General features: G+C 55.6%; 1 protein-coding gene across 6 annotated transcripts in view; it reads left to right on the top strand.

Moving 5' to 3' along the window:
• The window catches only part of Frmd4b (FERM domain containing 4B), a 190,663-nt gene that overhangs the window by 90,372 nt on the left and 86,946 nt on the right, over positions 1–13,345 (top strand). For 4 of the 6 annotated variants that reach the window (XM_046425713.2, XM_046425710.2, XM_046425709.2 and 1 more), the window contains 2 exons: positions 8,861–8,926; positions 10,715–10,809. In XM_046425713.2, the coding sequence (XP_046281669.1) occupies positions 8,861–8,926; positions 10,715–10,809 (161 nt within the window). Of the gene's footprint in view, positions 1–4,964; positions 5,019–5,423; positions 5,443–8,860; positions 8,927–10,714; positions 10,810–13,345 lie in introns of those variants that run through there. The other 2 variants (XM_046425712.2, XM_058573025.1) reach the window with 2 other exon arrangements.

The following is a 13,345-nucleotide window of genomic DNA, read 5'->3' as shown; positions in this document are numbered from 1 at the left end:
TCCAAAAAAAAAAAAACCCACCAATATCCCAATCAATAAATGGGCAAAAGAACCAAACAGATACTTCTCAAAACAAGAAGCACAAATGGCCAACAAACATGAAAAGATGCTCAACATCCGCAGCAATCAGGGAAATGCAAATCAAAACCACAGCAAGACTGCATCCTCTTCCAGTCAGAGTGGCCGTCAGCAAGAACACCCCAACCATCAGTGCCGGTGAGGGTGCCGGGGAAAGGCGCACCGCTACGTTGTTGGTGGGACTGCAGGCTGGTGTGGCCACTCTGGGGAGCAGTGGGGAGACCCCTCCAAGAACTAGGGATGGAACCACCGTGTGACCCAGCTGCTCCCCCTCCTCAGGTCTCCTCCAAAAGATCTAAAGTTAGCACAGATGGTAGAGGTACCTCAGGGTTCCTAGCAGCAGCATCCACAGCTGCCAAACTGTGGAGTCAGCTCAGATGCCCATCAATAGATGGATGGAGCAAGAAGTGTGTGTGTGTGTGTGTGTGTGTGTGTGGTTTCACTCCGTCATAAAGGAGGAAAATGGCGGCATTTGGATGACCATCATGCTAAGTGAAGTAAGCCAAGGGAGAAAACATCTCTCATACGTGGGAGCTAGAATAAAATGTGGGGCAGAGGGTCCGATATCATAGAGAGAGAGGAAGGATCCGTGGAGTCCGAGGAGGAGATAGAGAGGGAGGTGGGCAAGAGAGGAAAGGAAAGGAAATGCAGAGTTGATTTCTAAAAATCACGCTACGTGCACATATAAACATACCACAGGGAATGTCACCTTCTGTATAACTAGACAGAACCAGCCAAAAAGAGACAGATGAACCGGGGTGTGGTGACACATGCCCCGAGTCCCAATGACTCTGGAGGCCGAGGCAGAAGGATTGAAAGTTTGAAGCCAGCCTCAACCACTTGATGAGGCCCTAAGAAACTGAGCGAGACCCTGTCTCAAAATAAAAAATAAAAAGGGCCGGGGATGTGGTTCAGTGGTTAAGTACCCCTGGCTTCAGTCCCCAGTACCCAAGATAAATATGTAGATGAGCAAGAGGAAGATCAGTAGTGTCTTAGTCCATTTTTTTTTTTTTTTTTTTTTGCTGCTGTGACCAAAAGAACTGAGAAGAACAATTAGAGGAGGAAAAGTGTATTTAGGGGCTCACAGTTTCAGAGGCCTCGGTCCCTCCATGGCCAGATCCAGTGCTCTGAGCCCAGGTAAGGCAGTTGGTCATGGCAGAAGGGAGTGGAGGAGGAAACCAGCTCAGGACAGGGCACCAGGAAGCAGAGACGCCCACAGTCCAGGGACACCCCTAAGGCACACCCCAGCACCCCACCTCCTCCAGCCACACCCCACCTGCCTATCGTTACCGCCCTCTTAACCCCTATCAGGATTAGTTCACTGATTGGTTAAGGTTCTCATAAAAACCAGAAATGACCAAGTCAGGTCACAATCGGCCAGCAAGCGAGAGCCTGTGGTGTCCATTCTCAGTTTGACGCCTGGGCAGCTCCCAGTGGAGATTGGACTCCGTGTGTTGGGTAGCACAGGGTGTCAGTGGCATTGATCCCCCCTGGCCCTGGGCGACTGCTCTTGGCTCTCTGGGGGGTTGATTTTTGGACTTCATAATCCAGAACAAACTTTTTCATGGGAGAAGTGACATTTACCAAAGTCACCCTGCACGGCTGAGAGAATAGCACCCAACGGCTTCAAGGCCTCCACTGACGGCGGTCCTCCCGGTCCCCGTGCCACGGATAGTACAGGCCAAGCTTTGACTGAGCTGTGCTGGTGCCGTGGTACCCGTGGGCCTCTCTGCTGGGTTCCACTGGACCTGCTTTAATACAAGAGTCAGCGGAAGCTACAGGACGGGGCCGGAGGGAGGGTCATCCCGTAGAGCTCATGCCTGGCACGCCCAAGGCCAGGTCAGCCTCAGCATCAGAGAGCAAACAAAACGTTGGGTGAGGCTGAGTCTGATCATCCCCACTCACGGGGGCAGAACAGAAGTTTGAGAGATGCCACAATGTTCGAGCCATACTCCCAGACAAAGGGCAGGCCTGGGACACACACAGGAGCCTACGTCTCTTGGACACCAGGTCGGTGTCTCCCGGTGGCCTTTAGCCCCAGACTCCATAAGTTGCTTTGTGTCTTTCTTCCTTTGAAACCTGTCTATTCACCCGCTGTATGAGGTGGGCTGGGATCCGCTGAGGGTGGTCATGAGGTCGCCTGCCCCAGCGACCGTCCCATCTGCCCGAAGTTGGCTGGAACTGCTGGCCAGGTTGACGCTAGGCAGCAGAAGTGGCCTGGCCAGCCTTCCTCCATTGCTGCCACCCAGGAAGGAGCTCGCAGCTGAACGAGAGAATGTCCAGGAAACGGGGTGCCCTCGGGGCTCTGCAGGGAGCCACTCGTGAAGGGTGGGGGTCTGTTGTCTGCACCCCTGTCCCCATTTCTTGTGCGTCATGGGTAAGCGGAAGTGAGTGAGTTTGTTGTTGTTTGCGGTGGTTTTTTTTTTTTTTTTTTTGGCCGTGCTGGGGCTGGAACCCAGGGCCCACACGCGACAGGTGGGGGCTCTACCACTGAGCCGCAGCCCCCGCCCCAGGAGTGAGAACTTGGCTCCTTGGCAGTTTTCCTGCGTCAGAGCCCTTACTGTTCCCTGGAGATCATTGACTCCTTCACGCTCTCTCTTCTCCTCACTTCCAGGGCAGCTGATCTCAAAAGGGGCAACTCTGTCCCCCAGGGAATTGGGCAAAGTGTAGAGATGTATTTGGTGTCACCGTGCCGGGCGGTGGGTGTGGGCACCTCGTGGGAGTGGGCAGGGAAGCTGCTGGCACTACCCAGTGTGCAGAGCAGCAAGGAGTGGCCAGCCATAAGGACCCATGGTGTTGCGCTGGGAACTCCAGGACAGGCTCCAGAGACGGTGGCCATCTGCGGGGGCCCTCAGTACCGAGAGCGGTGCTTTCCCTTGGAAAGTGCCCAGTCGATGTTCTCGGGTGGATGAGTGGCCCGCGACCAGGGCCTTCCCGTGCCGATGAGTTCCACAGTGTTCCAGTGACTTCCTAAGCCCAGGTGAGGGCAGAGTCAGGTCCAGGAGGCCCCATGACGGACAAGTGCCAGCCTGCACCCCAAGGGTTCTCGTGAGTGTGGCAAGGCTGGGCACGAGCCCCACAGGTAGAGATTGCCTTGTGTCCCGGTGCTCAGGGAACGTCACCAACACCAGGAGCTGCCTGTGTTACTGCAGGGTGGGGAGACAGCGCAGGCAAGGGGCCACAGAAACCTCAGTGCCCTTCTGGTCTGGCTCCCAGAGGCCCCGAGCCAGCCACGCGTGGCCTGGTGAACGGAGATGACCTTGCAGGACAGCCCTGTCCTCTGCCGTCTGCATGCCGCGTTGGACGCTGAGCTGCCTGGGATTTCGCGTGTATCAGGTGCAGACACTTGGTAGTGGGGTCCTGGACCCGGCGCCCCTGGGTCTCCACCTCCTTCTCCCTCAGTGACCCTGGGGAGAGGTTGGCCATGCGCCCACACCGAGCCTTGGGCCGGGGCCGGGCACACACAGCAGCCTCAGCTTGGCTACCCCGTTTCTCGAGCCACGTGACTCGGTGGCTCGGCTTTACCTTTGGTAAATGAGGTCTCACCTTCTCCCCCCTCCACCTCCCGTCGTTTCCGTCCCTCCTCTCTGCTGGCTCTCCTATTTCCTTCTCCACTCCCCGGGGGCAGCACTGTCCTCTGGTTCTGCTGTCCAGCCGGAGATCGCACCCGCTTCCCAGCAGTGTGACCAGAGACAGCTGGACCTCTGGGCCTCAGCCCTCCGTCTGTAAGGCCTCCGTAGCCGGGTTCCTCCTGGCAGGGCTGCTGGCCGCCAGGAAGAGGAGGCATGTGTGAAGGACACAGCTCCCACGTGACGTGAAGCACGTGCCGGTGGCCCGCTGGGGGCAGCAGCCTGCACGGAGCTGGACGGGGAGTCACAGCTGACTGTTGGAGACCCGGGTGTCAGCCCAGGCCATCCTCGGAACGGTGTCACCACCCAGAGCTGGCACAAAAGGGGGTCTGTGCAGCCGGGGCTGACGTCACCCGGGAGAAACATAGCACTGTCCACTCAATAGGCCCCAGAGTGACAGCGTCCTGGGTACAGCGCTCTCCGTCTCCAGGTCCTGCAGGACATCTGGTCTGATGAGGACTTAGTGGCTCACCTTGTCCTCGGGCAGAGGGCTTGTTGTAACGTGTCCCCTTTTCTGGGCCAAGGCAGGGGAGTCGTCTGGGACAGCGGCCCCCTGGACCATGCTTGGCCAGCTTAAATCATCTGGGAGTGTGTTTCAGGGTGGAAGTGCCTCAGTGCTGAGCAGTGAAGGCGTTCCTTCCCGTGGAAGGTACCTGCAGACTCTGTCCCTTTCACGAAGCCCAGGATGCCACGGGGAACAGGACAGGAAGGTCCCCGTCCTTCAGCAGGGAGCCGGTCAGGAACACCAGCTGTTAGGAGACAAGCCGTGTGCCCTGGTGGGGAGTGGCCGCTCCCCACAGATGAGGACAGGGAGGCCCTGGAGGGAGTGACCGCTCCCCATGGACATGGACGGGAACAGTCCGTGTTAGGAGGCAGCCCCCTCTGCTGAGCCTTCGGAAAAGGCCAAAGGAGCCCTCGCGGGGAGCTAGCTGCTGCTTCAACAGCCTTTTGCGTTTCCAGCCAGGGACTTGGGTCTTTTTCGGCAGTTGTCATTTCCTGTGGCTTCTCAGCTGACTGGTGGCCGTCAGTGGCTCTGCACTGCCCTGTCCTCCACCCTGCCTTGAATTCCCCTTTGGCATCCCACCACCCACTCTGCTCCCTGGCCTCCTAGGGGTGGCGCCCAGGGCCCACTGGGCCAGCTGCTCCCCGGCCCGGCCACTCTGTCAACCAGAGGTCAGGCCTGGGGCACACTCTCACTTCCCCCTGCACGTGACTGTGGCCAGCTGGACCGTCTCTCCACTGCCCGACAGCACTTGCCCTCCGAGGACCCATCCTACCAGCCGGGGAGCAAGCAGGGCACCACGGACCCAGGTGGGAGCTCCAGCCCAGCGTGCGGAGTCGATACCTCCGAGGTCCCGGCGCTGGGTGGGTGGAGGTGGGGAAGCAGTGTGGAGCGTGGGTGAGGGGCTCTCCTGGGGCGGGGAGGCGGGGGGAGTGCGATATCAAGGCTGGTCTGACGTAGCGGTCAGTGCTGAAATGCCCCCCCTGGTCCCTGTGGGGTTCACAAGTGATTCTGTAGCCAGGCGCGGTGTCACACCCCAAAATCCCAGTGACTCGGGAGGCTGAGGAAGAAGGATCACACGTTCAAGGCCAGCCTCAGCAACTGGGCGAGACCCTGTCTCAAAATGAAAAATAAAAAGGGGTGGCAGTGGACTTGGTGCTCGCCCAGGATGTTCAAGGTCCTGGGTTCAATTCCCAGCACCACAAGAAGAGAAGAGTGATTCTGTACTCAGAGGTAGGACCTCGGTGCTTCACGTACGGGTCTCTGTTGTTGAAATTAGAAGATGGGGACTCGGCAAGGGTCACGTTTTAAAATCAGTAAGAAATGCCTAGTTGGTGTTTTTGTTTGTTTGTTTGTTTTTTGTCTTTTTTGTTTGTTTCCATTTTTTTTTAACTGTTAAAAAAAAAAACAAAACTGACCTGTTGGGAAAAAAACTTTATTTGGATGAGATGGTGGACATCACTGGCAGAGTGGCCTGGGGACAGAGTTCTGAGTCTCAGTCCAGCTCTTACGTTCTTAGGAGTCCCGTGGTGTCCCTCCACTTCCCTGTATCTGAAGGGTGCGGCTCCTAACCGATGCTCTCTGACAATGACACGAGTCTACTTCTCCCGCAGTTAGTTTTCTCTGGAAGCAGCGTGAGCTTCAGGCTGCCTGCGAGACGGTCATCCCTCCCCAGCCACTTGGGTAGCCCCTGGGCAGCGGGCCCTGGGTCAGCTGCCGGGTGGCCGAGGTAGTGCCCCGAGTGGTGCTGTGTGCCTACAGCCTGGCCTCTGCTCTCCATGGAGGCACTTGCTGTTTGGACTCCACCTTCAGAGTCACCTGGAACGCAGGCCTGGTAACAGAATCACCTCCAGGAAGATGGTCAGTCCAGTAAAGCGCCTGGCACAGGGCTCGGGGGACCTTATAGACCCAGGGCAGGCCTGCGGGTCCCAGCAGTCCCTTCTGTCTTGACTCCTGCCACTTCAGCTCTGGGAGGTTTTTCTGCCACGTGCTGGTTAACTGGCTGAAGTGGACCTGCCACTTGTCCTCTTCATCATGGGTCAGTAATGTTCTTCCCATTAAAAAGCTTTTTATAAAAAAGTAACATTTATAGATTACAAAAAAAGTATACCTGTTTGTCAGTTTCCAAACAAATAGGGGCTGTGGTATTACGGACCTCAGATGGGGTTCCATTCACTCCTACGGTACTGGACTGAAGGCTGCGAGGACATTTCTTATAAGGCAAAGGAAGGCTGAGGCACTTCTCCTAGTAACAGCCCTCGTGACGGACGCTGACCAGTCTGTGTGGCTGGGGACTCCTGGGCAAGTTACAGCCCCCAGGGCCCGGGCTTCCTGGTGCCTTCGAGGACCAGGCGCCCCCCCCCCCCCGGGAGCTTCTGCAGAGGCTGGGCATCTATTCAGAACGCGTGTTAGGTGGCAGGCACGTGGCTGTCCCTCAAGGCCCCTGTTGTCACCCTGTCTCTCTTCCCTGGGGCCACGTGAACTTGCTGGCTCAGATGCAGGACTCCATGGATCCTGGCAGGTGACACACCTGGTGACCAGAGACCACAAACCCACCCAGGGGGGAGCTGCTGTGCCTGGCCAAATCAGGCCCCTGTTTCTAGATCCTACCATGTGAGGAAAGCAGGTCTCCACTGAACTTTTATCAGGGGCATCGCCTGGTTTCCAACAGCATTGACTAAGATTTACTCACAAGCTTGGTTTTGAAGAGCAAAATGTGTGCGGCTACTTTCCCACATCCCCCTTAACAAGCCAGTGAGGCTCAGCTCGGCCCCAGCCTCCCGGGGCCACCAGCCTCCTGCAGAGGAGAGGGCCCGGTGTGGCAGGCTCAGCTCTGTGGCTCTCTGCTCTCCTGGTGTGGCCCGACCTGGGGTCTGGGTTCAGCTTACGGTGACGAGTACCATGAGGAGGTCATCTGCCGTCCATCCTTAGAGAGCGGAAGCCACGGGTCTGAGGAGCACACTCCTGCTGGGGGAAGCAGAAGCCAGTAGCTTCAGAGAGGCAGCCGGGGAGTGTGGCAGGGACAGGTGTTTCCTGGCTCAGAGGTGACCCAGCAACGCCCCAGCCGTGGGCAGAGCTACACCTGCACAGCTCATCCTGACCTTGCTCCCGTCAGCCAGCCAGACACAGGAGCAGCCCGGGGCTTCTTGGGAGGAGACCCCCTGCATTGCTGAGTGTGCACGTGAGGGTCTGGAAGGCAGGACCTCAAAAAGAGCCAAGTTCCCCTGTGCACAGGGGAGAGGCCAAGAAATGCCGATTGAGAATGCAAGTAGCAGAGCCCCCGCCTGAACTGAAAAGGGAGATTTTCTTAATGTGCGTGTACAGATGTATACATGGACCTGTTATATGTGCACGCACGACACAGACACACACAATGCATATTGTGGGAGACAGAAAGTCTGGTGGCCATTTCCAGGATATCGTATTTGGCCTTACTGGGTTCCTTCCCTTTTTCCCACCCCGATTTTAAAATTAGTCCATCGCATAGATGGTACCCCTGAGTCCTCCACTTGGGGCCGAGGGCAGCGCTGCGGTTGCGTGTATAAACAGGTGGTCTGCCTGCCCAGGAGCTTGCTAGCCAGGCCCAGCACAGAGTAAAGATTTGCTTGCCACCCACTGTCGAGCCTGTGGTTGATTGCTTAGGGGCACCTGGGTATTTCTAGCAGTTTGTATGTGTTGCTTTCTGGATGGCCACACTCATCGGGAAGGTATGGAGGACTTCATTTGCAGAAGAGTGTGTGCAGTATAATGATGCTAAAGCACAGCCTTTATATGAACACTCTTAAAATCTGTATCTGTACGTATCTGAAAATATACACAAAAGCAGTCTGTGAGGAGGCTCCTCACACCCACGGGGTGTGATTCCCAAAGACACGTCGGTTCAGAGCAAGAGTTAGTCAAGGACGTGGCTTTCATTCTATGTGTTATTGAAACATTTTCTGAACACTATCTCCCAGCACTGAAATTTTAGGAGATGAAAAATTACATATCATTGGAAATTTATATGTCAAACTGCTTTTAACTATGTATCTTAGCTATAAGTGGTGATATTTTTGGTACCAGGGATTGAACCCAAGGTGCTTAATCACTGAGCCACATCCCCATCTTTTTTTTTTTTTTTTTACTTTGAAATAGGGTCTTGCTAAATTGCTGAGGCTGGCTTTGAAATTTTGATCCTCCTGCCTCGGCCTCCTGAGTCGCTGAAATGACAGGTGGATGACACCCTGCCCAGCCAGAGGGGCATGATTTTAAAAATGGAGAGTTTCCATTTCATCCTGAGTATCACGTGTTTCTCCTACTTATTGCACATGCTGCGTTTACGGGAAATGCCTTCAAATCGGAAGCATGCTCTATCTGAGAAACAAACCATGGATTCAGGGAGTCCGGCACCTTCACCTGGGGAGGAGCTGTGCCTTCCGCAGTGTGACCTTGTGGACATTGTTTGGGCTCCCTAAGGCCATTTATTTTGACATCTTGAGCAGTCTTTGCTTTTGGTCAGGCTGGTGATAGATCTTTTTCTGGCCCAGCCCACTGAGGGACAGAACGCAGCCCCTCTCAGGCTGAGCACATCTCCCAAGCAGGAAGTGAGCAGCCAGTCTGAGGGTTTGCTGGCCAGCCCACCTAACGCCACGCTGCCGTCTTGTCCCCACAGATGACAGAGGGCAGGCACTGCCAGGTGCACCTCCTGGATGACAGAAGGCTGGAGCTGCTGGTTCAGGTAGGCGCCTGCCCACCCGGCCGCCCGGCCCGGCTCTGCCCTGTGGTCTGCGTCCAGGTGGCTGGCTTCTGTGTGCGGCCGAGCCAGGGACTGTGGACTGACAGGGGGGACGCGGCCTGTAAAGCCATGGCCACCAGGGACAGAGGCTTGGAGACTCCTGGGCTCCAACGGGGTCTCTGGCACTCGGTGGCTGTGCGCCCCGAGCCAGTGTCTCGACCTCTCTCAACCTCTGGCTGGTGAGTGGGAGCCACCGCACTCCCCGGAGGGGCTGTCACGCGGTGAGGCCATGTCCTGCTGCTTGGCTTGGCACACCTTCCACACGCAGCTGGGAACCAGGGTGACGATGGCCCGGGCTGGCTCATGGACTCACAGCCAAACCAAGCTCGAGGACATCAGCACTCCGTCAGTGACAGTGCTGTGGTCATGCTGTCACAGCCCATGCCTGACTTTCTAGTCCCCTGAGGCCCTGTCCCCTTTCCTTCTCCAATAGCAATCGTCCAACCTCCACACCACGCTAGTGTCTCCAAGTGGCTCCACCCAGAATCTGTCAAGTGCCACCCTGTCCTGCCCCTTTCCTGTCCCAGGCCCTGTGTGTCCAGCACCAGTGATGATGTGGACACGGGTGGAGTCCACCCCGCGCTGCCCTGCAGCAGAGCTGGAGCTTCCCCCCAAGCCCATGGGTCAGATCCGGCTTCCGACGGGGGCTCTGTCCACTCTGGTGATGATACTGTGTAGGATGGGAGCGGTCGCTCCATCCTCAGAAATGGGCAGCGCAGGCTTCAGGAGCAGGCAGAACTGGATCAAATCCCCGTCCTTCCCAAGAGAGTGACGCTCTGCCTCAGCTGGCTCACCTCAGTGGTGCCGCAAGAAATCAAAGGCATGCTCGGAAGTGGGCCAGCCAGGGCAGAATGTACTTCTGCAGAAGGGGGCGCCCCCAAAGGGGATCCAGCCAGCAAGCACACCTGGGAAGGCAGTCCATCAGCAGTTATCCCTAACAAAGCACTGCCCCTGGCGCCTCATGGGTGGAGTTCAGGAGACACAGTCTACTTGATTAGCTAATGTAAAATTGGGGTGGGCACAGGAAAGAGCGACAGTTGTGATTGGATACCTGTTAGGGAATTTAAAAATGGCTCCATTCTGGCCTCATGGTTCCCTGACTTAAGATGGCTCCATTCTGGCCTCATGGTTCCCTGACTTAAGATGGCTCCATTATAGATGTGGAACTCAAGTTCCAGTAAACGTGGTTTAGGTTTGATAGAAAAGACAACGCAAATCTTACAAGTGATGTGAGTTCAGCATAATGAGTGGCAACTGGCATTGTTGTTATTATTTGTTAGTTCTGTAGCCCCCGTTCCTTAGGCCTTGAGGCTTTTTAACAGCACTAGGCAAAATTGATCTCACATCTTTTATAGTATTGCAGATACCTGGGCAGTGAGGCCTTTGGTATTCGCCATCTTGATCACCAGCGTCATGCTGTATATAAAACCCAACACTGACGCGTTGGTAACCACACTGTCACCTTCGAGGGGGAAAGTAAAATAGGTCATCCATTGAACTGCAGACACACAGCAGTGACACTCTCTCAGGGATGTCCCTACTCCCACCTCTCTCCTTCCCACAACTCTTAGAGGGTGGCTTACAGTAGATTCAGCCCATTACCAAATGCAAGCAGATATTTAAGAACCCAGAGGCTGAAGCTGCTCAGGACTATCCAGGGCTGAAGAGGGTAGAGGCTACGAGAGGGAGAAACTAACCAAACAGCTTCTGATCCGGTTTTTATCTCGACAGCCCAAACTTCTGTCCAGAGAGCTGCTGGACCTGGTGGCTTCACACTTCAACCTGAAGGAGAAGGAGTACTTTGGAATAACGTTCACAGACGACACGTAAGCCTCTCCGGGTTTCGTTTCTGACCTTTGCCGGGGCTGCCTGCTCGCGGTCAGTCAGGATGAAGGGCAGGGGAGAGAACCCAAGCCTTTGAACATGTCCTGCTTGGGTGAAGGACTCCTCGTGCAGGATTTCTTCCTAGACAAGGAATTGTGGCCATTTCAAGCCTTCAAAGCATCCTTCTGAGGGATTTGGGAATTCGTAGTCAAGTGTTGGTGGATTTTAATTGCCGTCTGCCTCTTCCTGTCTCTGAGTACAGATGTGCTTGCTCACTGAGGGAGAGAGGCACTAGGTTGTTCTTCCCTTGTATCATGGAAGTGAATTAATTTTCTGGTATTGGTGGCAAGGAAGTTAAAAGGCGAATTTACAGTCACCTCAAAACTATGTATATAGGCTGGGTGAGGTGGTGCATGCCTGTGATCCCACTGCTGGGGAGGCTGAGGCAGGAGGACCGCAGGTTCACAACCAGCCTCCGAAACTCACAAGACACGAGACGCTGTCTCAAAAGGAAATTAAAGGGGCTAGGGGTGTAGCTTAGTGGGCTCAATTGAACCCAAGTACCCCTGGGCTCAATCCCCGGTACCAGATAGACAGACAGGCAGGCAGATGTGGTTCAATGTGGAACAGACTTTAACTGCAGCCTAGGTCCATTTTATGTTCCCTTTTCACTTTCGATTTTCTTTTTCCCTTTACTTCCCATTTTTTTATACTAAGTTATCACGTTACGGTGTGTGTGTATGGGGGGGGACAATTTAAATCCTCTCTGAAATGAGGCAGGCACTGCAGGTAGAGTACACTGATGGGAATCCCAAACTGTGTAAGCTAATGAACTGGGGATTACCAGTTCCCTCTGTGTGTGTGTGTGTGTGTGCGCGCGTGCGCGTGTGCTGTGACAGCCTAGTTTGTCCCCATCACTGCTTCAGTGGAGTCATCGGGGAACGTTCTCAAGGAGCTGCTTTGAACACCTTGAGGCCTCCAGTGACTTCCTGCAGGGTGGGCTGGTGGCCTGGGACCTCCCACAAATGCCAATGGCCTTCGGCCACCACCGGACAGAGCCTCAAGATCCGGCCACCTAGGAGATGAAGAAAATTCTGAAAACATGGTCTAGACTCGGGGTTCAGCAAAGCCTAGGGAGAGCTGCTGGGCCTCCCCACCTCCCGGAGCCCTGAAGAACCTGTTCAGCCTGTCTGCTCCCTCTGCTGGGCAAAGTAGGAAGTGCAGAGGTCCCTGGGCCTCGCACCCACTGGAAACCAAGAGCCGCTCACGGGAAGCAGTGGTGACAGATGGACGCAGGCTCATGGGTTGCATCTGGATGTGACAGAGCAGCCGGCAGCCTCAGACCAAGCCACAACGCATAATGACGGAGTTACGTGGCCCAGGCTCTACTTGCCCACGCACTGTCATTTAGGTGGGGGTCACAGAGAGGTGAGGCCGAAGCGCCAGTTCTGGAGGGCTTTATTGGCTTTGAGTGCCCACCAGCCCCCAGCTGACCCCTTCTGGATCCCAAGGGGTCAGCTGCAAGCCACACAGACAAGGCCCTGCCCTGGGGAGTTCCTGTTGCCGTGGTGCTGTCTGGCAGGACCAGCGCCCAGGTCGATGATGAGGAAGCTCCAGCAACTTCAACCGCCCAGGGAACATAGTGTGAGAGGTGGTGGCAGGAGAGACGGGGGGCGGGGGACCTGGATGGCTTCTAGGAGGGGACGGGGGATGGAAAGTCAGAACCAGCTCTGCAAAGGCATTGCCAAAACAGCCAGTGCATAGGTCCTGGGGGAGCTCATTTTGTGGTTTATTTACTTATTTTTCTGGTTAGCTTTTTGAGAAAGAAAAAAGGTAGTATGGCAAGAGCAGAGATCTCAATGAGATGAGGCGTGTGAGGGCAGCTGTTTGGCTTTGGGGCCAAGGTCTCTCATCTGTACCAGGGACCTCATCATCCTCTCTATATGGGGAGCGCCACAGGAGGCCCCCGTGATGGGCTGCCGGCATGGGATCCTAGTAGCAGATCAAGGAGGCTGTGTACAGCCCGAGGCTCAGGCTATGAAGGGCCACCATCCTACCCTCAGCCATCACAGCAGGGACTCTGTGCAGAGGCTGCAGGACATCCTGGCCTCTCTAGGGAGGCATGCTGGATGGTGCACTGTGGTTTTTTTTTCCTTCTTTCTTTTTATTCACCAGGCTGTGGACGGGACCTAGGGACACTCTGCTGCCAGGCAGATGAGATGTAGAAGTAGTACAGTAGAGATGTATCCCTACTTTTTAAAATTTTTAAATTTTGAGACAGGGTCTTGCCCAGGCTGCCTCCAACTTGTGATCCCCCCCAAGTCGTGAGTTGCTGGGATTGCAGACCCCTGCCACAGCACCTGGGGCAGGTTGATGAGATGGAGGGGGAGGCCGGACCATCCCAGGCAAGAGTCGTCTCGGGCAAACCCAGGGACATGGTCCCGAGCAGGGTGCACTTGCCCAGCGTGCACACAGGGAGAGGAGCAGTTCGCAGCTGCACCCAGGGAGCTGAGGATGCCGCACAGGGCGGGAACGGGA

Source organism: Marmota monax, unplaced genomic scaffold (genome assembly GCF_021218885.2).
Source record: "Marmota monax isolate L192 unplaced genomic scaffold, Marmota_monax_Labrador192_F-V1.1 WCK01_AAM20220418_F8-fsc00028, whole genome shotgun sequence".
Classification (NCBI taxonomy): domain Eukaryota; kingdom Metazoa; phylum Chordata; class Mammalia; order Rodentia; family Sciuridae; genus Marmota; species Marmota monax.
Note: the sequence above shows the minus strand (reverse complement) of the source record. Positions and strands in the feature narration are given on the sequence as shown.